Source organism: Agaricus bisporus (genome assembly GCF_000300575.1).
Source record: "Agaricus bisporus var. bisporus H97 unplaced genomic scaffold AGABI2scaffold_15, whole genome shotgun sequence".
Taxonomy (NCBI): Eukaryota; Fungi; Basidiomycota; class Agaricomycetes; order Agaricales; family Agaricaceae; genus Agaricus; species Agaricus bisporus.
Genome location: NW_006267350.1, coordinates 491,308 through 518,955, shown reverse-complemented (window position 1 = coordinate 518,955; position 27,648 = coordinate 491,308). Strand labels below are relative to the sequence as shown.

The window sequence follows — 27,648 nt, the reverse complement described above, 5'->3', positions numbered from 1 at the left end:
TGCGTAAAGGAAAGATACGCTAGCGATGGTCCTATCAACTGCAACATAGTCAAGACTGCTTCGAGTTCATCCCGGGGCGAGCCCCAGCTTGCCCATTCGTAAGTGAGCCTTTGGACGTTTCGCAATGACAGACAGTTGTTGAATACGGTCACCAGGTCGACCGTTGGATTTGCGATCGAGAGTTCGGTCAGCTCAGGAAAATACTCCGCAGAAGGATGCTGCAGTGCTAAACCCTTTGAGAAACCACTTGTATCTGCATCGATCAAGCATAGTCTTTCACATTCCAGCTTACGAATCCTTGGAAACGAACAGAGCACCTCTTCAATCGCAAAAGGAAGGGCTTCGCAGATCCCAAATCCCAACACCAAGGTTTCAATTTGATCGAAGGCAGCATACGTTTTATGGCGGAATTTGCGGCGAATAGATGGAAAGTCAAAAAATTGAAGATAAAGTTGAGTAACGTTAGGAAGTAGTTGCACTATTTTTGATACTCTTCCAGCATAGTGTCTGAAGTTTTTGTGGCAGAAGATAGAGTCTGAATGATTGTCTATCTCCTTCCAAGTGGGAGAATGGTAAACGCGGAGGTTGCGTACGTGAGGAGTTAAAGAACAGCAAGGAGACCGAAGAAGACAGATGAGTTTGCTCAATTGATCGAAATTGACGCGGATTTCCGCGAAGAGAATGCCTCGCATGGCCACGAGCCAGTCCAAGTTGACCAGAGAGTAAGAGTATAGCGAGGAAAGATTATGATCTTCCTTGACATATTCAATGATCTCAAGGACGACTTCTGTGGGCAAATTTGCATCGAGGCCTGAGCCGATTGATAAGAATACTGAGCCGCTTGTATTTTCGTTCAAACGTACGTGTAGTGGGCCGCCTAGAAGCTGGCTTGCGGGGCCGGAGTGGATATTCGTGATTTGATTTTGGCAGCATGCAATATAGCATCAACGTGGAGTTGCGCAGTGAGGTGAAACAAGTTGCCAGTTACGGTGCTGTGGATCCATTTTGGAGTGGGCGTTTAAGCGCAACATGAAGCACGTGAGAGAAGCTTGCTGAGTACACTTGAACACGTCACAATTTACCTCTCTACTTGCCCTAGTAATGCTATTGGTGGGTCCTACGCGATCCCATACCACCGTAACTCAAGATGAACAGGACGAGCAGTATAATTCTCCAACAAACCGTACAACTACCTTACACCTAATCTGAATATCCACAATATCTTCGTGTAAGCATCAAACCATCAAACCAGAGTTCCGAATCAGTTGCTCCGTCTCGTTGGATCGAGGCGTAATCGTACACTCAAATGATTCAGGATACCTGTCAGAAATCAGTAACTCTCAAAAAGCAAAGAACCTTTGCTAACGCACGACAGTAATCCATTTGTCATATCCGGTTTGATTTCTATTTCTTTTCCATTCTTGTCCAGGCAGGGTTTGATGTCAAAGACCGCCAAAACATGCGTAACAGTCGAGAATAAAGACGCATCAGCGAAAAATCGCCCAGGACAGATCCTTCTACCAAATCCAAATGATGCGACTGTCGGATCTCGAACAGATGGATCGATCTCGCCATTCTTGAGGAAGCGATCCGGATTGAAAATGAAAGGGTCTCTATAAATTTTGGGGTCATGAAGAATTGACCTGAAAATCACTCAGAATTATGGCTCCAGGATTCGGTGAGTATTTGGTTTGCTGCCTACCATGCATTCCCAATGACATAAGTACCCTTCGGGATATGATACCCATTGTATTCATCCGCATTAGAACTCATATGAGAAATGGCTACAGAAGATGAAGTTTGAATGACTTAACATTCTGACAGTGAAGGGGCACATACCAAGTGGCGTGACAAGTTGCCATCGAGCGCACTCTTTTAGCAATGCGTTGATGTACGGAAGACTGGGTCTATCATTGAATTCAGGGAGGCGACTCCCGAGGACCTGGTCAAGTTCCGCCTGAGCTTTCTTTTGGACGTTGGGATAGAGTACCATAGCCATGAAGAACGACGTCACAGTTGAAACTGTCTAACGAGTCATTTAGAAAAGTTAGCAACAACAGCTAACTACAATCTTCACCGTATCTGAGCCCCCTTTTGTACTGGTAAGCATTGACAAAACCTCAACTGTATGAAAGCTTACCAAGAAATCCAACGGCGCATGCGTCGCGTCGTACAATTTCTTCTTCTTTGCTCTCCGGGCTGCCATCATCAGGTATACTCTCCATCATTGCCGTAGCAATACAAGGCTTAGCTGTTCCCGCTTCCTGTGCACGCCGTTAATGTCATATAGGCTGCGAAAAGACGAAACGTCAATGCATCACCATTCGTTCCTTTACAGTGTTCCAAAGACTGTTGGCGACGATTGAGTTGATGTGGCTCCATACGTTTGCTTTCCGCTTCCATTCAGCTCCGGGGAACCATTCAGGAATTGTCTTCATAAAGGGGAAAATGTCTACCAGGAAAGACCCCGGATGACCGGCCTCAGCAACTCCTTCAAGCGTAGTCTTGGCATGCCCGATATACGAGTCATTCTCCCGTACGTCCATACCATATATGGTCTTCAAGATACTGTCCGCGAAAGCACTATTGGATTACGTTGAGATGACGGACCTCCTTTAAGATGACAAGACGTACTATCGGATGTGATATCTGAATTTCTCCGGAGATTCGAGCAGATTGCGGACAAATGCGCGGGCAGTATCGATCTGTATCGGTTGGTACTTATAAACAATATTGGGATGGAAATGGTCATGAAACTGGCGGCGGTGTCTCCTCCACCATGTTCCGTATCGCTGAAAAACAAAAACGTAATCCCAACCCATCCTAAAATGAATTTCGGTCAGTATACACAGTACGTCGTACGACGGAAAGTTGACAAACAATTCGTTCAACATCACCAGACGAGGACGGTCAGAATAGTTAGAGGACCGTCGCTCAAATATGTCGTATACTCGTTCAAGGCTTCCAAGAATGAGAAAGCCATGGCCAAAGACCTTGAAGTAAATCATGTCACCTAATCTCGAGTTGTCAAGCGAAACCATTTCAGAAAACGAGTGATAGAAAAAATCCACCATATATCTTGAACCACTTGTCATACTCTAACCAAGCCTTGTATGTGGGAAACGAGAGAAGACTACCGATAATGGGGTAGCCTTTTGGGCCCGGTGGAAGTGGAAGGTTGTTTGGATTTTCCCGACGTTCTTGTATGTATCTGTGAAGCAACCATGTGCCGAAGACGATGCCAGTGAGAATGAGTATCTCTTTGCTTGAGAGGAATAACATGGTTCAATGCTTCCATTGATTATTTCGATTGGTTTTATAGTTGGGCGTACGGAACTGTGGTGGATTTGCTTAGTAGAAGATTCGACTTGGTGCTCTCACACTAGCTTCTATTAGGTCTATTGAAAAAAAAAACGCTTGGAGCGAAGGCGACTGACGTTCATGTCGGTAACATATAGTTCGTTCGTCTCCTACGCATGATGTTAGCTATACGTGATAGTAATAGACCAGCACTTTTTATCAGACACCATACCTTGGGCCGGAGTGCATTTCAAAGCAAGTTGAGCAGAATGCAAAACGATAGGGTTGACGTAACCATACCAGTTCTGTCGCCTTGAGGGCCGTCAACTTTCCCAGCGGATGGAGTAGAAAAATTAATAGGGCATCTAGAGTTTGAATGCGTGGGGATCCAGGGATGAGCACCATCTCGTATGCGTCAGTTTCGTTACGGTATACACAGAAGTCGAACGCCACGCGTCAAGTGGGAGCTCTGAAAGCCCGCCTAACGCAATCGAATTCCGTGTAGAAGCATGTTATCTTTGCCAAGGAGCTAAAGAAGCCATCCATACCTGACAATGTCTGATAATCTGCTCGGCCGGTGCTTGGCTTTGAGTGAATGCGGACATTTATAGAGAACAATATACCATCATTTACAGAAACTGATATACACCAGTCATGCACCGGACAATCCATTTGCTTATTTTACATCCATCTTTGGACTACGACACTGTTGACGAGGCCTGCACTTTCTATGGTCGCTGAGTTGTCTTCCAACGTTCGATTTGGGAACGTGGTTCCGATAGTATAAGGCCTGGTCACATTTTCCGGACGAGCCCTTAATCGTTGGTGATGAGCAGAGCTTCCGATCAAGAGATGGTCCTGATAGCTTACGCATTGATAAAATTCCTAATATCGCCGATCGTATGCGTCAAATTCATTCGACAGACCATCCTGTTTTCAGTAGAATTAGCATCGAACATCAAAATACGAGATAGTAAGAAAGAGCATACCTGGTCCCATCTGCGAGTCTCAATTGTATACTCGTTGTAGGTCTTGACTGATCCACTTCAAACCGAGTAGTTAAGCTCTCCCTCTCGGTTGTTGATGCTGACGAAGAAGCGGCGGCGGCGGGAGCCGTAACTCCAGGGAAAGTACCCGGCATCGAATTAGAACCAGAAGGAGCACCCTGTCCACTAATCCCGGATGCAATTTGTGGAACTGGTGCTCCAAGTCGTTGACCGGCGCCTCTGAAAGCTCGAATACCAGCAGGAGGTGTATACATTTCGCCTTGTCTCGGAATCATTCGCAGTTCTACAGGTTGTCCTTGCCTGACATTGAGGAGTGAAATCGGTGCCGTGCTAAACTTTCCGTTATGACACAAATTCGATAAGCATGTTTTGCTCCTTACCCAGCCGTCAGTTCCGACAATATCTTGGCATCTTCAGGATCATCATAATGCATAAGGTCACCATCTTCAATCTGAAATCCATCTTGCCAAAATGTAATAGTGCGAACCACGACTTCATCTGTCATATGCATAAGTCAATTGCTTTACACATTCCAAAGATGATATGGTTCTTACCTTCTTCCGGAGCATTTGGATCGGCAATATAAGTGGATGGAACATCATCACTTCCAAGGGTATGACCTCCTCCTGAAAAGACGCTGAATCCACTGCTCGTGCTTGGTTCTTCTGCGTCGGACGGGGAACGCCTACATAAGCACCAAGCAACAAATCAGACGATCCCCACTGAAGTAGCGCGACACTTACTCTGCAGCGCGCCGAAGAAGTTCCCTCACAAGATCTGTTCCACCAGGAGCAGCATCACCTCTCTGGCGGTTCGGGTTCTGCACAGATATTCCACTACAATGTTGTTATTGAGAAAAAGTCGTCAGTATGTCGGAGAATCCTGCGACTGATTTTTTTTCTTACCTTCTCTCTCCACCTGCAAACCAACTCTCCCTCTTGCCATTATTCTCATCGGATTGTTCATCGCGGTCATCATCGTTCGACCAGTCTCCAATACGACCAAATCTTGGTGGCATTATTCAGTAGAGATGATGGGGTAAGGTGCGTAATGCGTAGTTGTGGTCTGCACTAACGACGAACTGGGAAACTGTTTCCCATGATTTTGATGGATGAGAATGTATTACTTATACTAATAACATGAACCCTGTAATCCGTAAGTATCGTCCATACAACAAAAAGGTAGTGACAAAAACAGGAAACTATAAAACAACATTCCCACAACGTTCTTCAACGAGGCACCCCTGGTCGCTGACGGGGAGGAATTGAATGTCCATCATCACTTTCGGTCATAGGTTCGGGAGAATTCAGGTATCCTGTGCTATAGGGCCCCTGTTGACCAGAGTTAGGGGACGATACAGGATGATTGTTGAATGTGGGGGCAGTAACTCTCGGAGATCCACGGTCAGAGGGATTGTATTGTGGTACTGGAGAGAACTCAGAAGCGGGTTCTCGCGATCCAACAAATGTGGAGAAAGTTTGAGTCGGGGGATAACTTTTTGGCGGAGACGACCGTATAAGCGGTGAAGGTACAGGACTGTTTGAATCCGCAAAAGGATCATAGGTATTTGCTGTCGGAGATAGACTCGTTTGAGGGTAGTTTGAGTCGAGATTTGGTGTGCTGCGCAATCCCTCCTCAGGCTTTATTTGGCGTCCGGGTCTCTGTGGTTTAGGTGCATGAAGGTATGTATCGTAGTGTTCTGTAGGCTCTTCCTGTTGGAAATGTGCCGGGTCAGCGAATGCAGCAGCATATCCCATGGGTATGTTTTGTGATGTAAGAGGTAGTTCAGATTCTGAGGTGTTTTCAATGGTTGTGGTGTACGACGGGTCCGGTAAATGTCCATTTTCACTTGAATTCGGGGGGCTCCTTCGTCTCTCGAGTTTAATTTGCCTGCCCTCCACATGAGTTATACATACATAAACACAAGAATGGGGTAAAACGTACCTGGTCTTGCGCCTCAAGTATATGACCTCCGGTTTCACTTTGTTCATCAAATGATAGATATACCACATAGCTACAAAAGTGATGAGAGTCGTTATTCCCAGCACAACTCCGCTGATAACGCGACTGGTCGAAGTCTCAGTTCCTGACGGAATATGTTAGCTTTATCCAACGGAAGGTTGAAAACACTGCTAACCATCAGCGCTTTGCTCAAGAAGAACTCCAAGGTATACGGTGATGAATTGTTTGGGCAAGGAAAGAATAGCAGCGATAGAGAACACGATAATTCCCATTCCGCACGTCGAAAATATCGCCGTGGTGACTTGTGACGGGTCAGTGAGCGATACGCACTCTCGAAGACAACAAAGACGCACAATGTCCCGGTATAGCGCTCAGTCGTGCGATTAATGCAATCTTGAATCCACCGTCCCGAACGACTTTGGACAAGCAGGCATAAAATATGCTAGTCCGCTCGAGCTTTTCACCCCTTGACCGGCAACAATACTTGAAAGCGCTATCACCGAGAGCGTTATTCTTGGTGTAGCTTCGGTGTTCAAGGAATACGCACTAGAAGTTGCCCACTTCACCCAAAAATGTACCTGCAGCGACAATCCCAAACCCAATCCACAAACCCCACACAAGACCACATAACACAGCGACAATTTCATGTCCAAAAAGCTTCCTCGTGTCAGTCAGGCTCAATTACGCGACCAACAGGAGGCGTACCGGAGGAAAGGAGATGACAAACAAGACTGCGATTGGGACAATCCATCCAAAAGAGAGACTAGGTGAATGGTTGATTATCAATATCTCCATGACATTACGAAACATTCACACTCACTCGTGTAGCCACCTTGTCACTGGCGTGAGCCAATGGACTATTTGCTTATGATATATCGTCATAAGAGCCACGATGACAAGGATTACTACAAGCGCGACATAATACCCTGAACAATCCAAGCAGAAGGCCATCGTTAATAGGATATTCCGCCGATTTTCCGAGCCCAACATACATATCCACTCCTTTCTGATCCAAAATCGCCAATTCGTCACAGACTTCCAGTCGATAGCGCCTGTTTTCATCTCCTTTTCCTCGCTTGGTGTCGGGCTTGGGGTTCCTCCTCGGAGAACTACGCCGTCTTCCACATCCTGCGATGGCTTATAAGCCAAAGATGATGGAAAAGAATGGGTCGAGAGTTGTCCATTTGGTGGTCCTGGGGGATATACGAGGGGGTCCTGGTATGCTGTAGCTGCCGGCTGATGTGAAGAAGGCTTGTACGCCTCGTCCTGCTGCAAGCTTGTGAAGCCCTGCCGGGGAGGATCATATGGGTTGTACATGGGAGGAGGAGATATACGTTTCTAGGCTGTGATGATTGATCCAGTTATTTCCATAAATAGCATACCTTGCATCGCCCGGCACTGCACAAGGACCACGAGTCAACCAGAGGCCACTTAAGGACATTCCTCTTTGCCAGAGTCTCGCAAGCTTAAGTCGAATCAGCTATAAAGGAACCTTCCGCATTGGATTTGCATATGGGAAAATTGAAAACATTCAGAAAAGTTAACTTTTTACCTCCATGAAGTCGTCGGGGGCCGAATTACATGTAAGCGGTCGGCCCATGTTAACGTCTTAGCGTCTTAGCTCTCTCCTTTTCGACAGTGAACATTTCTTCTCCTCATGCTTATCATCGATACTGAGTACGCGTACAGAGCCACCGCCGTCACTCCCGGGCTATGCAGTACTTTTATAATCATCGAGTGCGTCGAATTTTATTTATCCACCCCATACCTTCTCACACCCTTCAGTTATCACGCCGTGCTTGGCTTTATCCATGTGGATTCGCACGCGGTCCCGCGCCATCGCGTCTCAAGAGAAAGAAGACGAGCAATATAATTCTCCAACAAGACATACAAGCCAAAGATGCGACTATTTTTTGTCACCGTGCAGTGTGAGCTTCATACCAAGCCACAGTTCCGAATCAGTTGCTCCCCCTCTTTCGACCGGGGCACAATCCTACATTGGAATGCTTCAGGGTACCTGCCAGACATAAGCAAGTATTAAAGGCTAACAACACTGTTACTTACGAGAGTAAACCATCTGTCATATCCGGTTTGATTTCTATCTCTTTTCCATTCCCATCGAGGCTAGGTTTAATATCAAAAACCGTCAAAACGTGCGTAACTGTCGTGTATAAAGACGCGTCAGCGAAAAATCGCCCGGGACAGATTCTTCGACCAAATCCAAATGATGCGACGGTTGGATCCCGGACAGATGGATCAATCTCGCCATCTTTGAGGAAACGGTCCGGATTGAAAACGAGAGGATCTCTGTAGAATTCGGGGTCATGAAGAATTGACCTGAAAGTCACTCAGAAATATGGTTCCAAAATTCGGTGAGAATTTGGTTTGCTGCCTACCATGCATTTCCAATGACACAAGTACCCTTCGGGATATGATATCCATCGTATTCGTCCGCATTAGAACTCATATGGGCAATGGCTAAAGAAGACGAAGTTTAAAAAGTTTGACCCTGTGACAACAGAGGAATAATCATCTATACCAAGGGGAAAGACAGGTTGCCATCGCTCAGACTCTTTTAGCAGTGCATTGACGTATGGAAGGCTGGGTCTATCACTGAATTCGGGTAGGCGACCACCAAGGACCTGATCGAGTTCAGCCTGCGCTTTCTTCTGTACCTCGGGATAGAGTGCCATGGCCATGAAAAACGACGTCACTAACGAAACTGTCTAACGGAGTCATTAGAAAGCCCCGCAAGAACAGGTCAACTGTGATTCTCACTGTATCTGCGCCTCCTACGTATCGCTGTAAGCGTTAACAAAAAACCTGCACATGAAGACGTACCAAGAAAACCATTGGCACATGCACCACGTCGTACAGTTTCTTCCTCTTTGCTCTCTGCGCTATCATCATCAAGCAGGTCATCCAACATGGCCGTGGCAATACAAGGTTTAGCTGTTCCCGCTTCCTGTGCACGCCGTTAATGTCATATAGGCGGCGAAAAGACGAAGCATCACCATTCGTTCTTTCACAGAGTTCCAGAGACTGTTGGCGACGATTGAGTTGATGTAGCTCCATACATTTGCTTTCCGCTTCCATTCAGCTCCAGGAAACCATACGGGGATCATTTTCATTATAGGAAACATGTCGACTAGGAAGGAGCCTGGATGGCCAGCCTCAGCTAGTCCTGCAAGCGTGGTCTCAGCATGTCCAACATAGGATTCGTTTTCCTCCACGTCCATGCCATACGTGGCCTTCAAGATACTATCCGCCAAAGCACTATTCGAGTGTAATGAGATGACCATTAGCCTCAGAAACGACAAGACGTACTATCGGATGTGATATCTGAATTTCTCCGGAGACTCTAATAGATTGCGGACAAATACACGGGCAGAACCGATTTGGATAGGGTGATACTTATTGACAACGTTGGGATGGAAATGGTCGTGAAATTGACGACGGTGTCGCCTCCACCATGTTCCATATCGTTGGAATGCAAAAACGTAGTCCCAGCCCATCCTGTCATGAATTTGAATCAGCATACGCTACGTATCCTATGATGGGACTTTACGAACATTTCGTTCAACATCACCAACCGAGGACGGTCAGAATAATTAGAGGACCGTCGTTCAAAAATATCGGATATTCGTTCATGGCTTCCGAGAATGAGGAAACCCTGACCAAAGACCTTGAAGTAAACCATGTCACCTAGTCTCGAGTTATCAAGCGAAACCAACTTGACAATCGAGCGACGGAAAAAATTCACCATATATTTTGAACCACTTGTCATACTCTAACCAAGCCTTGTATGTGGGAGCCGAGAAAAAACTGCCGATGATGGGGTAGCTTTTCGGACCTGGTGGAAGTGGAAGGTTGTTTGGATTTTCCCGACGTTTTTGTATGTATCCGTGAGCAAACCATGCGCCGAAGACCAACCCTGCGAGAATGCATATGTCTGCATTTGAAAGGGATGGCATGGCTCAATGGTCCCATCGATTATTCTGGCAAATTTTATAGCTCGGGTGAAATCACTGTAGCTTATTTGCTTAGTAAAAGATTCGACGTTGTACCCTCGCACTGGTATATCTTTGTCTTAAAAAGCGCCTCAGGAGTTAGGAACGGAAGCGACTGATGTTCTCTTAGAGAAGGTTCTTATCTTACACGGGGTGTAATACCCGGCCAATGCTTTGTGGAGTCTAGTCCTGGAGATCGCGTAAAAAGAAGTTGAGAGTTTCAAATTGTGTAGGCTTCCAGTAAGCATACAGTGCATCTTATCTCCCAGAAGACCGTTGACTCGTCCCACTGGCGGCGGATAGTAGTTACTTTGAATGTAGTTAGGTATCCATGAGCGCTGAAGCGTCAGACTTGCACCCCAACCATTTTCTGTTCAAGCATCCAGAGTGAACGCATACAGGAATGTTTGAAATACCGCTTCCGTGGTTCACATAGATCTTTGATGTTCAAAGTGCGGTAATGATTCTGATGATGCCTATTGTAAAGTGGAAAGCTAGATACAAATGAAGGCACCCCACTTTAGCTACTTCATCACCGTGACTGTCGCATAGCATCGGCTTCCATTCGTCCTTCCAAAACATCTGCAGTGCAATTGCCCGCAATCGTTCACGATCACGATCCGATAGTGCCAGCATTGTCACTCCCGCTTCACCGAATTTTGGACCATGGCTGTGGTGTATCAAGAACAAGCGGTAAAGAGGAATCAGAAATGACATTCTCCAACGTTTTCAGACCTTAGGGTTCTTATACAGCTTGAGGCAGTAACATTAATTGAACGCGTCGTATGAAGTGATCTGTCTCGCACTCGGTAAAATGCGATTATGAGTCCACAGGATGATATGAAACCCACATAGCCCAAAGGGATCATGGACCAAAAGCTTAGTTGTGGCTCGCGTTCTACGTGTCTTTATTCATGCTCACTCCGTCGTCTGCCTGGTATAGAGACCCGCTGAGACAATTTGAAGTAGAATCTGAGAATCCAATATTTGTGCTAAGCCAGCATTAGTTGACTGATTGTACCGAAATATAAGGAATTTGGCAAAACCTTGCCGTTCTTGGGAATAAGTGTAGTCTTGTGGGTCGTGGTCAGAATCCATGATTATACATTCTGATTCCTGTCGGGCTCCTATTCTTACCACAGTGTCTGAGGCAATCCTTTATGGGCGATTGTCGAAGTTGACCGTCGCTGGCACGCAGAGGTCCTGGTTCGACAGATACCTTTTTAGGACCAAGGCGTTACAGCGAGTCACTCGTCACGCCGGATCTTCCCTTGAATGCGATCCATCTCGGCGCCGCCGTTGCCGCGTACCACCGGTTTGGTTTTCCCCCCGCAGTTGTTTTTTGTCATTCTTTTCCTCCTTGGGTCTTTGCAGCCCTTCCTTAAACTCTGCAGCATAACCAGAGCAGTCAGCCACAGGAAATGGCATCCCTCAAAATAGCCACTCTCGTCATTAGAGTACGTCTTTTCCCGCTTATTGCACGACTTCTTCATAGGTGGAGCTGAATCAAAGGTGCTTCCTTTTATTTCTTTTAAAAAACCCAATATCATCAACTCGAACATTCTTTTCTTTCGGCGTCAACGTCACTTGTCGCAATATTTACTAGACCGTCGCCAAACCCATAGCCTCGAGAATAAAAACACAAGCCAAGGAGTATGTCGTCTTTTGTCACTCACCTTTGACCTTGACCTTGACCACGACTACTCCCTTCCTTTGGCAGACACGACCGCTTTCGTACCTTCTGCGTTGACCTAGCTCAACTCCTCCACCGTTCGGAAATACAACTACGAACGAATATCTTAGGAGAGCCTACCCGACACGTCAGACCACTATCGGAGTCAAGGCATGCATTACGTCCCCATTCATAATCAATTTTCTGAATAAGGAATGCAGAGCAATCGAGAATGGAGCGAATTTCCTCGCAGAAGGCTTCTTGTTCACAGTCGCCGCTTCCTTAATAATTAGCGAAACTTGGCGGTCGTCTCGATCACAATCTAAACGGAGAGACACGGTGGATGATCAATTACAAGATCTCAATGATCAGGTGATAGAGCTAACGGGTAAGGTGAATACGCTAGACCAGAAATGGGGGGATGAAATACAGAGTGTTAGGAATAGGTAATATCTCCCTCACAGCTGACATTGTATTCTCGCAATTGACCCAGTCGTTAAATAGGAATGATGAACTAACTAGAGTGTTGGAGCGTATACTTTGGATAGGGCTCAAAGGCGGTTGGACAGACGTTCATAGCGAAGAGTGGAAGCACGAGTTCGATTCCATTGTACAGACGATTGAAAAACCAAATCCAGAAGAACCAAAACCAAACAATATACCCGACTCTGATTCCACCGCTAGCTCGCCGTAGCATCTCTACCACTTATAACATGTTTAGGTGTGTGGTCCCGAAACGCAGAGAAACTGGTTGCTGACCATAGACAGTTACTAGATGGTGTACCTCTCCACGTCATTACTTTAGATCAACTCTATAATACCCTCGCCTTCACCTCAGCGCGTCTTCTGGGAACCTTGCCTGAACGAGCGACGCTCATATCTCGTTTGCCGCATCAATTTTCGTGATCGATTTTTTTGAACGTCACTGAGCACGTCGCCATTGACGTCTTCAACATATCCCCTGGACTCATAGTTTGACTGCACAGTATCTACCAGATTATACAAGGATGAATGTCTCTCGGTATCTGCGGAGGAGGTGTGTGACGGTATAGAGATTGCTTTTGCGTTCTAGGACATCGCCTGGTTATACAACACCAACAGGGCACAATTCTCATCGAAGGAATAAACAAAATGACCTGTACTGGCGATGGTAATGGCACGGACTAACGAGGCCACAGGAAGAAAACCGTCCTTCGTGTTCAACCGGCAGTTTTTGTGGATGTTCCAAACACTTGTCCTCTAGATGAAGAACACTTTTGTGAGCTACGCCTGTAAATGAACCAGATCGTAACAATCTGTGAGTTAGTCCTACTGCCGGGAACGCTGAAAAATAACTAAATTATTCCCGATGTACATAGGTGGAAGGGAGCCATTCAGGAAATGATCTTCAATAGTGCGGCTCTTTTGATTGGGACGTCTTCTCGGTTCGACCCTACTTCATCATTTGAGGGATATATAATTGCCACAATTTAATCGTGAGTGACGACCGCCAACCTTTCTTCGCTCGTGCTTATCAACGTTCAATCCGTAGTATATTGGGACGACATACAAATGATCAGTTCATGTCGGTTGGGGCGAACAAGTGCGACGGTGCTGCCAGTAGGGCGAGTTTGGAGAAGCAGGATGGGAGACCCACCATATTCAAACACCAGACCTAAGTCATAGGACTGAGCACTGTCACGAGTCCGCGCTAGTCCGCTGTGACGAAACAAACGGGTTGGCCCTGGTTTCCCATCGCTAAATCAACTATCCCTCAACTTGTCGCCTTCTTCTAATCATCGGATTTGAATCTCGCTCTTCATCCTCTTCTATTCCATTCCGGAGGTTTGAGCGGGAACATAGACGTTCCTCAAACAAGTAAAACTATTCTACGAAGACCAACCGATGACGTTTATTGTTCTCCCTTAATGTCCGCACTCATTCAAAGCCGAACGCCGCTCTGGGCAGTCTATTATCAGACATCGCTAGGTATGACTCTTCTAGCGAATCCTTCGTAAAGATAGAAGCTTACTCTAGAGAATCAACTTGTTAAGCGGCTTTCAGAGCGATCCATACTTGACATTCGACTTCGAGATAACGTTAAGAAACTATGGTCCATACGAGATAGTGCTCACTGCTCATCCCTAGATTCACACACGTTCGAAGCCCTAAATGGTTTGTCGACCCTTTCAACAGTCATGGCAATAGAATTGGCACCTCAGCGCTGGTGAATAACAATCTGTCCTCAAAGCAACAACCCGCTAGGAAGAGTCAAACTGACAAGGTGCACACGGTTATGTGAATCATATCTATTCTTGTGTCTTCTCGACTTCTTTTAGACGGGTTCTGGGCCGTGTGATGAGCCATTCACGAACTGACGGACGTCATGACCTTGTTGTATGAACTTCCTGGGATCTCCGGCCCTACAGCCCAAGGCCCTTAATCCCCAACCCTTACTATTGGTTGGTTAGCGAGTAGCTGGCTCACGACAATGGATGGACTTCCACTGACTTTTTTTCTACTTTCCAGATTCCAGATTTTAAAAAAGGAAATACAGCTGTCTGTCGTCAGGATGACCCATCAATTGATCCTAAGAAAAACGTCGGTCTAGAGTCGTTCCAGGTCGTTCCAGTTCCGGATTGACGTATGGAAGCAATACAATCCTACGAACAGTTACCCAATTGCGTACACATTTCCGGAATCTTTCATGAACGTCCAAGGTGTAGTGTTCGATACAAGTATAGGTCTGAAATTACATACAGATAACATCACGGGTACGAAAAACGTCCCTCTTTTATCTACACATACCCAAGCCACTTTCCCTCCGTGCATCTTCTGGAATAGAGCAATAAACTGACAGATCGAATCATCTACTGAGCAACACCACGACAGTAACGTACGCTTCAGCTATAAAGCCTACCGAAAAAAAGATTGAACCATCAAATCATGATACACTTTTCAACCACAGACCTACTCATTCTCTCTGGGATAGCCTTCAGCACATGGCTTATTCACGGATACATACAGGAACGTCGAGAAAATCCAAACAACCTTCCACTTCCGCCCGGCCCAAAAGGCTACCCCATTATTGGTAGTCTATTCTCGTTCCCCACCTACAAGGCTTGGTTAGAGTATGACAAGTGGTTCAAGATATATGGTGAATTTGTTTCATCCTCGATTTAAGCGCCGTTTGATAACTTGAGACTAGGTGACATTATTTATTTCAAGGTCTTTGGTCAGGGTTTTCTCATCCTTGGAAGCCTTGACCGAGTATACGACATCTTTGAACGGCGGTCCTCTAATTACTCTGACCGTCCTCGTTTGGTGATGTTGAATGAAATGTTCATTAGTTTCCATCATAGTATATGAAGCGTATGCTAATCAGGATCTATTCTAGGATGGGTTGGGACTACATTTTTGCATTCCAAAAATACGGAACATGGTGGAGGCGACACCGTCGCCAATTTCACGACCATTTCCATCCCAATGTTGTTTATAAATACCAACCGATACAAATCGATTCTGCCCGCGGATTTGTTCGCGATCTCCTGGAAAGCCCAGAAAAATTTAGATACCACATCCGATAGTACGTCTAGTTATTTTTGAGGCAAACGGTCATCTCATGGTATTCGATTAGTGCTTTCGCGGATAGTATTCTAAAGGTCATGTATGGCATGGACGTACAGGAAAACGAATCTTATGTTGGTCATGCGGAGACCACGCTCGCAGGATTAGCTGTGGCTGGCCATCCAGGCTCTTTCCTAGTCGACATGTTTCCTATAATGAAAATGATCCCCGATTGGTTTCCCGGAGCTGAATGGAAACGGAAAGCAAATGTATGGCGCTACGTCAACACAATCGTCGCCAACAGTCTCTGGAACTCTGTAAAAGAACGACTGGTAAGAATTTGCCTTTAAGCTGCGTATGTCAATAGTAAAGTCAAATACAGGAAGCTGGAACAGCAAAGCCTTGCATTGCTACGGCGATGATGGCGAGCATCCCTGACGGTGACGGCCCAGAGAGCAAAGAGGAAGAAACTATACGAAGTGGTGCATGCGCCAACGGGTTCATTGGTAAGCTTTCACGCCATTGGATTTTTATTAGTCTTACAATCTTCTGCAGGGGGTGCAGACACAGTGAGAATAATAAGGAGCTAATCTTAATGAAATCTTCTGATGAGTTTATTAGACAGTTTCAACAGTGACCTCGTTCTTTATGGCTATGGCACTCTATCCCGACGTCCAAAAGAAAGCCCAGGCGGAACTTGATCGTGTCCTTGGAGGTCGCCTACCTGAATTCAATGATAGACCCAGCCTTCCGTATATCAATGCATTGCTAAAAGAGGCTGGACGATGGCAGCCTGTCACGCCAATGGGTGCGTACCCCGTCATTATCAGAAAGCAAAACCATTCCAACTTCATCTTCCGTAGCCATTACCCACGTGGCTTCTAATGCAGATGAATACAGTGGGTTTTATATCCCGAAGGGTACTTGTGTGCTGGGGAATGCATGGTAGGCAACACGCAATTAATTCACTGAACTCTTAAGCTATATTTCTGAATGTACTCTAGGTCAATTCTTCATGATCCCGAATTCTACAAAGATCCTTTGAGTTTCAATCCGGATCGCTTCCTCAAGAATGGCGAGATTGATCCATCTGTCCGGGATCCAACCGTCGCATCATTTGGATTTGGTAGAAGAATTTGTCCTGGGCGCTTTTTCAGCGATGCGTCTTTATACTCGACGGTTACGCACGTTTTGACGGTGTTCGATATCAAACCCAGTCTTGACGGGAATGGAAAAGAGATAGAAATCAAACCGGAGATGACAGACGGCTTACTCTCGTGGGTAACAGGCGTTTCGTAGCTTTTTAGACTTGCTGATATCCCGGCAGGTACCCTGAAGAATTTGAATGTCGGATTATACCCCGGTCAAAAGAGGCGCAACAACTAATTCGAAACTCTGGCTTGATGGCTTGAAGCTCGCCCGAAAGATATTCTTGATACTGAGGTTAATGTAATATAGTGTTGTTTTTCGTATGCTCTTCCGGCAGAAATTCTTTGAAGTTTTACGTTTGTACTGATCCGGAGGATTAAGACAAACTCCCGCTCCAATGTGGGCCCATAGCGCATTCGTCTGAGAATTTGTTTCACCTCAACCAACTCCACGTTGATACTGTATCATGCTGCCAAGGTCAAACCACGAATATTCACTCCGACCCTGCAAGTCTACTTCTAGGCGCCGGCCAATTACATGTGAGCTTGAAAGAAAGCACATCTGGCTCGATATCCTGATCTCAATTGGCTCAGACGGCTTCACCCCAACTTTGCCGGTAGAAGCTGTGCTTGAAATCATTGATCATGTCAAGGAAGATCATGATTTTTCTTCATTATATGCCTACTCTCTGGTCAGCTTGGACTGGCTTCGTGCCATGCGAAGCACTCTCTTTACGGAAATGACCGTCACTTTCACTGGCAGTACACTCAGCCAATTCATCTGTCTTCTCGCATCTCCTTGTTGTTCATTATCCCATCACGTACGCGAACTCTGCATTTGCCAGACGGTGCCGGCCTGGTATGTTGAATCTATCTCTGGTGACAAGAGCTTCAATGGCTATGCTGGAAGAATCTCAAACATAATGCAACTACTCCCTAACGTGACCAGGCTTATTCTTCAAGACTTTGATTTTCCATCTCTGTGCCGTCAATTCCACCACGAAACGTATGCTGGCTTTGGTCAGATCGAAACACTCGTATTGAGGGATGGGATGTGTGAAGCCCTTCCTTTTGCACTTGAAGAAGTGCTTTCCTCTTTTCCAAGGGTTCGCACGCTGGAGTGCGATGTACTGAGCCTCTTAGACGTCAAGACATATTTGTTTTCGCGTGGCTTAGCACTGCAACATCCTTCTGCCCAGTATTTACCTGAGCTAACCGAGTTCTCGTTAATGGGTTCACAAGTCGACCTTGTGACCTTGATCACCCGCTGCGTGTCATTGCAAAATATAAAAACCCTCAATTATGATTGGGGAAGTGATCTGCCCGAAGAGGAAGCCGAGGCGGTCTTTACTATGTTGCGGTTGATAGGTCCAACCCTACAGTGTCTTTCCTTTACGGGGTGTATGGATGGTTCAATGAACTGGCAAAATGGGTGGGAATCATTTGTTTGATGCAGAGCATCTTGAACTGACAATTAGCCGTCTCAGAGGTTGGGATTTTAAGCACAATACCAGCCTTCACACCTTATCGCTTCAAATTGATACACCTGACCAAATGTGCGAGCTTGGAAGACTTATGAACACGATGACAATATCTCCTCTCCGCACCCTTGTTTTCAACATCTTTTCGGATAGCATCTATTCAACTGTCGGAGAAATGCTGCTTGATGGTCAACGTCTAACACAAGCACTTGAGTACCGCGACGACGTATATGGTGGGCTCAAAAGGCTTATTTGTAATGTGCGAATAAGAGAATTTGAGAACAAAGAAGAAACCATAGCTTCTTTGAGACATATGTTGGACCCAGGAAGGCGACGATGGTGGGAAAGAGGAATATTGAGTATAATAATCTTTTAATTGGTTTCTCAATCAAGCTTGCAGAATAGATTGTTGATATCTCGATATGTATTATTTCATCCATCCTACCGCCATCAGTCCTACAGTTCTCGCCTTCATCCAGTCCTGCCTTCGGGGCAAGGGGATGACGTTCAGTGAATGTAGCCCGTGCGTCAACACAGGATACGCCGCAACTGAAGTCTTTCCAGAGAACGAAGTGAATCTCGTGAGGATTCAGTTGGCATGTAAGGTATAACCCTAGGAGACCCCTCGCATCAGACGAGGTATGTAGAGCACAACTTCAAGAGTCAAAGGCGAGCAAATATCAGGAAGGAAAGAAAAACCAAACTAGAGAGGAAATGAGGAGCTTCATATGCGCGGAAGAAATTTAGATGATAAGGGACTTGCTTACAATATCACGGGAGACATCATTGGATGTGATTTTGTTGACTATATGTGAATGTAAACCTTCGGTGGTTGAGTAGGACTACTTGTCTCCCTGTGTTACTCAGAACTCATTACCTTACGGGGGATTAAAAAGTGCATGGCGATATGTGTGAGACGGTGTGGCGTGAATAAGCGAGAATGAGGTTCGGCTCACCAAATGATTGCAAGGAACATTTCATACTATCTATTCAAGACAGTAAGGTTGCTAGCTCCACCTGTGTACTCATGAGCCGCGCCATAGGAGAGAGATGGTCGATAAGTTAGGCAAATGTAGATGGAAAGTCGAAACTAGGTGGTATCAGTTTCCACCTGGGGGTCAGATTGAAATAAGTGAAATATACCTTTGACGATGCCAACGTACGCGATCCGAGACTTTTCTAGTACAGGGTGTCTGAATAGGCTCCGAGTAGAATTGAGGCGCAGTGTGTGGCCATAGGTGCACGTCACATAGCTTGCTGTAAATTCCAATGAGCCTCGATATAATTGGGTTGTATCACTTTGGTATATCTGAGATAGTACTATGAGGATTGCTGGCGCTGCTTGGGAAGGTGGTTGGAAATGAGTTTGTCGGCTTGATCAAAGAGACTATGACGGATATAGTTGCGGGGAAGACAATTTATTAGAGCTGCTTGGAAGTCGCAGTCGTGTCTAAGAGGAGTAGCGTTAAGCAGAGAATAAAAGCCTGTATCTAACGTGAGATAGAAATGTGAGAAGGGATTGGTAGCACGTACGGTGAAGCGTTAAACTCGCCGCCGAGTTCACGCGCGCGATGGACAACGTAGCAGACACTGGTCTATGCTTCTGGATTGAGCCGCAGGATCTCTTCACTGGGTTTCTTCCGCCAGCCGAGGCGCTAGCTAGGTGATCAACAATGAGCAGTATATTTCGACCTCTGGGACCGGAACTTGGAGAAATAGCTTCCGAAATTTTCGACGTGGTGGTATTTGGGCACCTTCATAGGCAATGAGAGACGCGAGGATACGATTTTGAGGTGGTCAGTGGTCGTTCAATAGAGCAACGTACTATCAAATTTCCCACGGTTTTTCCTGACACATTGATTGTAATCTTGTTTTTTTGCTCTAAGTATATTTTGTTCGAGTCATGTTTGTCCGTTGCCGGATAAAAATTGGCCGCGCTAGAATGACGGCACGCCCTGGCGTCTTCTTCCCCCATCGAGCATTTATCGACCTCACGTTCCTTTCTTTTCACCTCACGGATTACCCCAGATTCAATAGTATCTAACCACCTTTCTCTCGATCCTACCAAAACGATGAATGAAGAAGTACCACTGTTGGTCAGTGACCACGACCTTATTTATAGTCGCTTTCCTCCAGGCAGAAAAAAGGTGTTGGTTATCGTCGTTTCTTGGGTGGGGCTCCTTGCATGTACGCCTCTTTCGCGACCGACTGCACAGATAAATTGGTGAACATCTTTAGTCTTGACCTCGGATATATTCATCCCGTCGATTGCCCAAATAGCAAAAGATCTCAACTCCACAGCGTCGGTTGTTGGGTATGTATACTAAGAGTTTTTTTATTTCGACTAGTATATATTGACGTCGGTGCTAGTCACAGCATCAGTATAAATATCCTAGGCAGCGCATTCGGAGGACTTCTAGCTTCAAGATACTCGAAATTTTGTCAGGCATAAGCACGCATAATTTCAGGTCGTTGTTTTCGATGCTCATTTCTTTGTAGACGGTCGACGGCCCGCTTTTCTGTTCCACCTCCCTCTTATGGTTCTGGGATCCCTGGTGACTGGTAGAGCTGAAAGTGTATCTCAGCTCATGGTTGGGCGGTTTATTCAGGGTGTGGGCGCATCTCCTGGTCTCTCTGTCGGCGCCGCCGTTATTGGGGACATATATAAACTGGAAGAGCGTGGAGCGGCTCTCGGGACCTATTTCGGTGTGAGTCATTCAGGTTCAGGAGCCTCTGAGCCTAATCTGATACGATCATCACCAGACTGGCCTTATTGGCCTTGCGCTTGCTCCCACTATTGGAGGTCAGTACGACTATGTCATGCGTTACAACTTATTAAAGTTCAATGCACAGGCGGCATTGCGCATTATTCGTCATGGAGAGCTGTACACTATTGGCTGGCGGTGATGGGCTGCGCCATTCTGGTTTGTATCCTCCTTTTCCTCCCAGAAACGAGTCATCCAGATTCCCGGGGTATCGACGAGTATAAGAAATCCGGGAAGCCTCTCCCCAAGTGGCGACCAGTCATTTTGAACCCGATAGCCAATTTGTCGATGCTACGTAGCCTGAACATCACATCCACGGTACGTTACATGCAGTTGCATAATCTAGCAATGTCTCAGATTCAATATCTCTTTTCCACTCAGGCACTTGCTGGTTGTTTTGCTCTGTTAACCGACGTAGGTGAGTCATTGTTCTTCGTTCAAATACGTGACCTCATTATCTTTTTTTGTAGCATTAATGGTTCCCATTGCTTTTACCATTGTAAGTGATTGCCTTGTCCTTGTTACGCTCCCTTTACCAAAGTATTACACAATCAGGGAAAGAGATATAACGTAGACGATCAAGCAACTATCGGCCTGTTGATGCTGCCCATTGGTGTTGGCAACGCGAGTAAATTCATTCTTCTCTTCATTTTTACACTCTTTTAATGTTTATTGCTCCCCGCAGTTGGCGCCCCACTTGCAGGATGGATTTCAGATCGCACTGTCATTCAATATAAGGCTAAACGCGGCCATTGGTACCCCGAGGATCGCCTTCGTGCTTCTCTCTACGGGGCCTATCTCTCGGTTACTGTGATCGCTTCAGCACTTGTCACGACTTATATACCCGGAACGCTGGGGCTAGTGTTGAATTTGGTTATATTCTTCTTCAATGGCGTTGGTGTGAGTTTCATTTGATCTCGTCAGAACTTCGAGATCCTGGCTGACACGAGTCTACAGACTGATCTCGTATTGATACCTTGTGGAGCATATGTAGTCGATGTCCTGCATTCAAACAGTGCTGAAGTCACTGCAGCCTCCAAGTATGTTCATCCCTCATCTGGCTCATAACATTCACTTAATCACACTCCGATCTATCAGTGCTTTCCGCTCTATCATACTATCAGTCTGCACCTCAGCACTTCTACCAATGATCAATGCGTACGGTCATATCTTCACGAACGGCTGTGTAGCTCTGCTCTCCGTCTTTGGAACGATGTGTGTTTTTCCAACTCGCGCGTAATCAGGCATACTAACTGAGCTGGATACAGATTGACTATATTGGTGATTGCTTATGGAGACGCTATGCGTGGTTGGATCGATATTGGTTACTCGACTGAGGCTAATAATTAAACAAAGTGACTCGAAATTAGAGGCAATGTTGTTATTCGGGATTTGGAAAACTTGAGGCTCTGAGACCGACAGCTACGCTGAGAGCAGTGTATAGAATAATCTGCAAGTATACAAGTTGCTACTAAGATGTTATGAAGATCGAGGAGCACTTTTTCACGTATTCATTAATTTGATATATGCTTTCCCAGTACAAATTATATGCGTCCCCTCTGCATCCCCACTCACACAAGACAAACCCGATCGGCGTTGTACCAGAGAAAACCACGACACAGAAAAATCAAACCGCGTGTGTTCCTCGCTCGTTCTTCCCCAATTGAAAGGCGGAAATATCTCGTTCGAAATAGTCATCTAGACTACGAAACTCCCACTCCAAAATGGTTCCACAGCACCATTGTTTGGAAACACGTTTCACCTCCACACAACTCCGTTGATACTATTTTGCCACCTGCTGAAAAGTATGTATTCACTCCTGCCCCGCAAGCCCACTTTTAGGCGTCCCACTACACGTGAGTTCAAACAAAAATATTAGCGGCTATGTATTCTGGCTTCATTTGGCTCAGACATCACCACAGTTTTGCCTGCAAAAGTTGTCCTTGAGATTATTGGTGACTGACACTTACGGGCCCATAGTTACAGCTCCGATCAAAAATTCTGATTTGGTGTCTAGCTCTACAACTTTTGCAACTGATAATGTGGTTTCAATCACGCTGCTAAACCGACAGGTCTTTGTTTCCCGAGCAAGAATACCGTATTGCACCTTTGCTTCTATGAACTCCCTGAGTCTCGACTAAGACATGCGCTCACTCCAAAGTGGATCCACAGCACCGTCGTCTAGTACTTAACTTGTTTCACCTTGCGTTGATACTTTATTTGCCACATGCTGCCAGGGTCAAACCACCGATATTCGCTCCGATCGCGCAAGCCTGCTTCTATGCGGCCAACTAGTATATGTGAGTTCGAACACAAACGCTAGCGGGTCAATATTCTGACTTCAATCGGCTCAGATGTCACCGCAACTTTGCCGACAGAACTCATCCTTGAGGTCATTGAATACGTCAAGGAAACCCATGATAAATCCTCGTTTTACTCTTACTCCCTGATCAGCTGCGACTGGCTCGCAGCCATGCGAAGCATCCTCTTTACGGGAATGACCATCACTTTCAATGAACTTAACAAATTCATCGATCTGCTTCGGTCTCCATGCTGTTCATCAACCCCTCACGTCCGCGAACTCTGCATTCGCCAGGATCCAGCTTGGCATGTAGTGTGGCGTAGTAGCTACGGCCCTTTGTTTGGCAACAAAAGCTTTCGACACCATGCTGGAAGGGTTTCAAAAGTAGTGCAACTGCTCCCTAACGTGACTCGGCTTTGTCTTCAAGACTTTGACTTTCCATCTCTTGGCCACAAATTCCGCCATAAAACGTATGCTGGTTTTGATCAAATTGAGACATTGGTGTTACGAGATGGAATGTGTGAAGACACTCCTTTTGCAATTGAAGAGGTGCTCTCCTCATTTCCAAGGGTTCGTAGGCTGGAATGCGATATACTAGGTCTCATAGATTCCGAGACAAAAGTCCAATACTCGAAAGGTTTACCGCGCCGCCCTTCCGCAAAGTATTTACCTGAGCTGACCGAGCTCTTGATCGCGGTTCCACAAGCCGACTTTTTGACCTTACTCAGCCACTGCGTGTCATTGCAAAACGTACAAAGGCTCGATTTAAATTATAAATGGGGAGATTCTATGCTCCAAGATGAAACCAAAGCACTCTGTGCTATGATGCGGTTGATAGGACCTTCGCTAGAGTATTTTACCTTTGGGGGGAAGGTGGGTGAATTGGTAAAAGCAAACGTAAGGTGAGATTCGAGAATCATCTGTATGAATATGTCTTGAAATTAACTTGGCCATCCCCGAAGTTGGGATTTCAAACACAATGCCAACCTTCACACCTTAATGCTTGGAACAAGTGGGATATTACCATCTTACGAGTTTGGAGGGCTCATGAATGTAATGAATATCTGCAGCCTTCGCACTCTTGTTTTAAGCATATTGGTTGCTCCAATGTTTTGTCGTTCTCGTGATCTTCAAGCGCTTCAAACCCACGATGATGTGTATGGTAGGCTTGAAAAGCTCCAGTGTAATGTGAAGGCCGAAGTTGAAGTGGCCAGAGAAGAAATCATAGAGACTTTGAGAAATGAATTGGATCCAGGAGGGCGTAGACAATGGTGGGAGAGGGGGATATTGAAGATCATCATCTCCTATTACTAAGTGTTTACAGTCAAACCTATATAGACGAGTCACTAGTCAGTAACGTGTAATGTTTCCGTGCGATATGCGCTCGATTCGTTACATAAAACAGAAGTACCGAGCAATCTATGAGATCAGCGTCAGTTGCACAGCTCTCTCCTCATCCAATCCCACCTTTGGGGCAAGGGGAAGACGTTCAGCTAATGCCACACCCCCGGACATGTGCCAACGCAATTATATGGCGCGACCGAAGTCTTTCCGGAGAACTTGAATGCAATGAATCTCATCGGAATCCAGTAGCCATGTAGTAGAATATCACCTAGGAGGACCCCCTGAGGAAATGCAGCCGTTAAGAATAAAATTGAGTGTGAAAAGATAGACATACTTTGACGCTTGATCATGCCTACCCAAATAAAAAGCAATTCCTCCGCCACATACTTCACTAATCTATGGTCCATAACCTCTCTTGTGCCCCGTACATTCCATCTATCATTTTCATGAACGGTGTTGCCTTCAATTGCACCATCGCAAACAGTGTTTCCTACAATATACTCCGCATCATCTTCGAATTTGAGATGAAGTTTGTGGAGGGAGAGATGCGCGAATAGGAAAGGGGCAGTCGACAGATACCGGTTGTTTTGGTGACGCTTTTGACGGAGACGTTGTAAATTTTATTGGTGGCGATGCGCTGGAGTGTTTGGAGAGTGTAGTTTGAATGAACCTATCCGAACTGCTGGAATTTTTCAAGCATTGAGCAATTAAACAAAATCGATTGAAGGAAACATACCTTTGACTATGTTGAAGTAAGCGATCAGAGCCTTTGCTGATAACTTACAGAGTGTCTCAATAGGCTCCAATCAAGGATCTTACCCAAGTAGAATTCAACGACGATGTAGAACTTGAGTACGGCCTGGTAGAAACTAGGCGCAGTGCGTGACTGATTCGAGATGCATGTCGAATAGCTTGCTGTGAGTTCAGACGAGCCTTGAGTTAAACCACTTTGATAAACCCGAGATAGTTGTGATAAAGCGAGCAAACTGAGACTTGCTGATTCTGCGCCAGAAGGTGGTCATGGATATGAGCTTGTCAGCTTTGTCAAAGAGACTGTGACAGCTGATGAAAGCCGCCGAAGACTCGTCATCACGCTGAAGAGAGGATGTACGCTGTGTTGAGAGTAAAAGCCTGTGTCCAACGTGAGAAGGAAATCCGGGAAGGGAGTGGTAGCACATACAGTCGAGTGTCGGCAAGCTCGCTACCGAGTTCATATGCGCATCGAAAGCATACCAAACTTCGGTAGAAGAGGATCTAAACTTCTGTGATTGAACTGCAGGATCTGTTCACTGACTTCCTTCGCAAGCTGAAGCGCTGTGGCGTAGGATTCTGATAAATTGAGAAGAATGTAGATAGACTCTATGATTGGAAGGAGGTTTCCACCTCTGGGAGCGAATCTTGTGCAGCAGTGATAGACGTGAGTGAAGCGACGTTCAAGGGTGGAGTCTGCAGTGTCTGGGCGACGCTGGACTTAATTTCTGCGAGCGGAGACTCGGAGGGTGTCTTGTTGGATCCTTTCTTGTCGCTGTCTCTAAGTTAGACTTCATCTCGTCACAGAGCGCGGTCTCACGTGATAGGCGCGCGGATATAGCCGGACACTACATTCATGTAAGACGGCGATCCGGCAAAAAACAAAACAAACAAGGACTCGAGGACACACCCAATGTGAAGCTGTTCTTAATCAAACATAGGCGCAGATTCACCGAACACATAGCCTCGAGAATGAAACACGAGCCAAGGAGTATGTCGGCCTTTTTCACTCACCTTTGACTTTGACCCTGGCCATGAATGCCCCCTTCCTTTGGCAAACGCAACCGTTTTGTATCTTCTGCGTTGACCTCGTCAATTCCTCCACTATTCCAAAATCTGACTACGAACAAATGTCCTAGAAGAGCCTATCCGACACGTCAGGCCACTATCAGAGTCAAGGCATACATTATGTCCTCGGTTATAATCAATTCTTTCTGAACAAGGTTCGCAACGCAATCGAGAATGGGGCCAGGCTTTTTATTTACAGTTGCCGCTTCCTTGATAAAATCTCCCTCACCACAAACAATGCAATGTCGTAATTGACCCAGCCGGCGAATAGGAATGACGAACTGACCAGAGTATTGGAGTGTATACTTTGGATAGGGTTCAAAGGTATTTGTGCAGAAATTCATAACGAAGAGAGGAAGCACGAATTCAATCCCATTGTACAGACGATTGAAAAGAAGAAACTAAACCCTAAACCCAAGAATTCACCCAGCTCTGATTCTACCACTAACTCGTAGCATTCCTACCCTCCGCAACGTGTTCAGGTGCGCTGTCCCGAATCGCGGAGAAACTTGGTGCTGACCATAGCCAGCAGTGTTGGGCAGGTTTATGAACGTTCATGAATTTTAAGGCACCGTTCATGAACGCTTCATATGAACGTGAACATGAACTCATGTTTGATGGTAAGGGTATAAATAGTTACAAAAAGGTCAAATGAATTTCAAAAGTACACTTTCTTACCTTCGCAAGAGAATTTTCTCGGTCGTCTCGTCAAACAATGCAATTACACCCTCATACTATCAGCCCATTGGGAATGGCCGGTTCATTGACCGTTCATGAATTTCGCACATGAACGTTTACGGGGTTCATGAACGGTGCATCACTGTTTCGGGCTCACGGTGTGTTCGTCAATATCTCGAATAAATTACACCTACTATATCTTGGGTCACTAGAACAGGTAAATGGACGCGATGCGGATTGTTAAGTGATGTAGCGTGCGTTTAATTGCTCGGCTCTCTAATGAATTAAATATATGTTGATGGGAACGGACCACTCTCAGTTACGAACCCTACTAGCATTCACTAGCGTTTATATACAAAAAAGCGGCGTTCCAAATATTCCTAATATGTTTGAGCACGAACATGGACCTTGTTTGCAGTCGCGAACGTCACCGGCATAGAAAAGAAAAAAAATTATATCTTCGTAGCCCGAATGCGCAGTCGTCTCTCTGGCAGTTCAAGCTCCAGGCCTCAGGTGGCGGCATGCTCCGAGAGTAGCCTTGAAATTTGGTTAACAGTGACATTGAGTGGCGGCCGGCATGTGTAACGGCACCGATGGCCATGGCTACCTTTGAAG

General features: G+C 45.9%; 8 protein-coding genes across 8 annotated transcripts; 4 read left to right on the top strand and 4 right to left on the bottom strand.

Moving 5' to 3' along the window:
* Positions 1-1,235: 1,235 nt before the first annotated feature.
* Positions 1,236-3,282, bottom strand: AGABI2DRAFT_212447 (hypothetical protein; the record flags this gene model as incomplete). The annotated part of the gene is made up of 10 exons (XM_006457083.1): positions 1,236-1,320; positions 1,371-1,643; positions 1,703-1,784; positions 1,840-2,026; positions 2,078-2,091; positions 2,141-2,264; positions 2,322-2,583; positions 2,635-2,823; positions 2,881-3,013; positions 3,072-3,282. 10 exons carry the CDS (start codon positions 3,280-3,282, stop codon positions 1,236-1,238), a joined length of 1,560 nt encoding a protein of 519 aa, XP_006457146.1.
* Positions 3,283-3,889: 607 nt separating this feature from the next.
* Positions 3,890-5,397, bottom strand: AGABI2DRAFT_195998 (hypothetical protein). Its single transcript, XM_006457082.1, has 7 exons — positions 5,213-5,397; positions 5,051-5,143; positions 4,862-4,992; positions 4,688-4,805; positions 4,290-4,637; positions 4,171-4,230; positions 3,890-4,114 (listed from the first exon to the last, which is right to left on the bottom strand). Exons 1-7 carry the CDS (start codon positions 5,323-5,325, stop codon positions 3,982-3,984), a joined length of 996 nt encoding a protein of 331 aa, XP_006457145.1. The 5' UTR covers positions 5,326-5,397; the 3' UTR covers positions 3,890-3,981.
* A 16-nt stretch (positions 5,398-5,413) lies between these two features.
* On the bottom strand, positions 5,414-7,597 carry AGABI2DRAFT_229460 (hypothetical protein). The gene is made up of 8 exons (XM_006457081.1): positions 7,262-7,597; positions 7,090-7,195; positions 6,975-7,032; positions 6,817-6,926; positions 6,623-6,762; positions 6,445-6,570; positions 6,252-6,393; positions 5,414-6,197 (listed from the first exon to the last, which is right to left on the bottom strand). The coding sequence occupies exons 1-8, from the start codon at positions 7,584-7,586 to the stop codon at positions 5,537-5,539; spliced, it is 1,668 nt and encodes a 555-aa protein (XP_006457144.1). The 5' UTR covers positions 7,587-7,597; the 3' UTR covers positions 5,414-5,536.
* Positions 7,598-7,905: 308 nt separating this feature from the next.
* Positions 7,906-10,361, bottom strand: AGABI2DRAFT_195996 (hypothetical protein). The gene is made up of 10 exons (XM_006457080.1): positions 10,033-10,361; positions 9,842-9,974; positions 9,597-9,785; positions 9,284-9,545; positions 9,111-9,234; positions 9,048-9,061; positions 8,809-8,995; positions 8,666-8,747; positions 8,334-8,606; positions 7,906-8,286 (listed from the first exon to the last, which is right to left on the bottom strand). The coding sequence occupies exons 1-10, from the start codon at positions 10,241-10,243 to the stop codon at positions 8,205-8,207; spliced, it is 1,557 nt and encodes a 518-aa protein (XP_006457143.1). The 5' UTR covers positions 10,244-10,361; the 3' UTR covers positions 7,906-8,204.
* Positions 10,362-11,600: 1,239 nt separating this feature from the next.
* Positions 11,601-12,902, top strand: AGABI2DRAFT_188831 (hypothetical protein). The gene is made up of 6 exons (XM_006457079.1): positions 11,601-11,736; positions 11,886-11,932; positions 12,000-12,122; positions 12,173-12,397; positions 12,456-12,672; positions 12,720-12,902. The coding sequence occupies exons 1-5, from the start codon at positions 11,701-11,703 to the stop codon at positions 12,643-12,645; spliced, it is 621 nt and encodes a 206-aa protein (XP_006457142.1). The 5' UTR covers positions 11,601-11,700; the 3' UTR covers positions 12,646-12,672; positions 12,720-12,902.
* A 1,974-nt stretch (positions 12,903-14,876) lies between these two features.
* On the top strand, positions 14,877-16,909 carry AGABI2DRAFT_78998 (hypothetical protein; the record flags this gene model as incomplete). The annotated part of the gene is made up of 10 exons (XM_006457078.1): positions 14,877-15,087; positions 15,139-15,259; positions 15,328-15,516; positions 15,568-15,829; positions 15,880-16,003; positions 16,053-16,066; positions 16,119-16,305; positions 16,361-16,442; positions 16,502-16,774; positions 16,825-16,909. The coding sequence occupies 10 exons, from the start codon at positions 14,877-14,879 to the stop codon at positions 16,907-16,909; spliced, it is 1,548 nt and encodes a 515-aa protein (XP_006457141.1).
* A 1,576-nt stretch (positions 16,910-18,485) lies between these two features.
* Positions 18,486-18,805, top strand: AGABI2DRAFT_195993 (hypothetical protein). Its single transcript, XM_006457077.1, has one exon. It carries the CDS (start codon positions 18,549-18,551, stop codon positions 18,735-18,737), a length of 189 nt encoding a protein of 62 aa, XP_006457140.1. The 5' UTR covers positions 18,486-18,548; the 3' UTR covers positions 18,738-18,805.
* Positions 18,806-20,198: 1,393 nt separating this feature from the next.
* Positions 20,199-21,806, top strand: AGABI2DRAFT_79066 (hypothetical protein; the record flags this gene model as incomplete). Its single annotated transcript, XM_006457076.1, has 9 exons — positions 20,199-20,313; positions 20,365-20,440; positions 20,497-20,567; positions 20,626-20,834; positions 20,890-20,929; positions 20,980-21,209; positions 21,310-21,390; positions 21,447-21,519; positions 21,577-21,806. 9 exons carry the CDS (start codon positions 20,199-20,201, stop codon positions 21,804-21,806), a joined length of 1,125 nt encoding a protein of 374 aa, XP_006457139.1.
* Between the last annotated feature and the right edge of the window lie 5,842 nt (positions 21,807-27,648).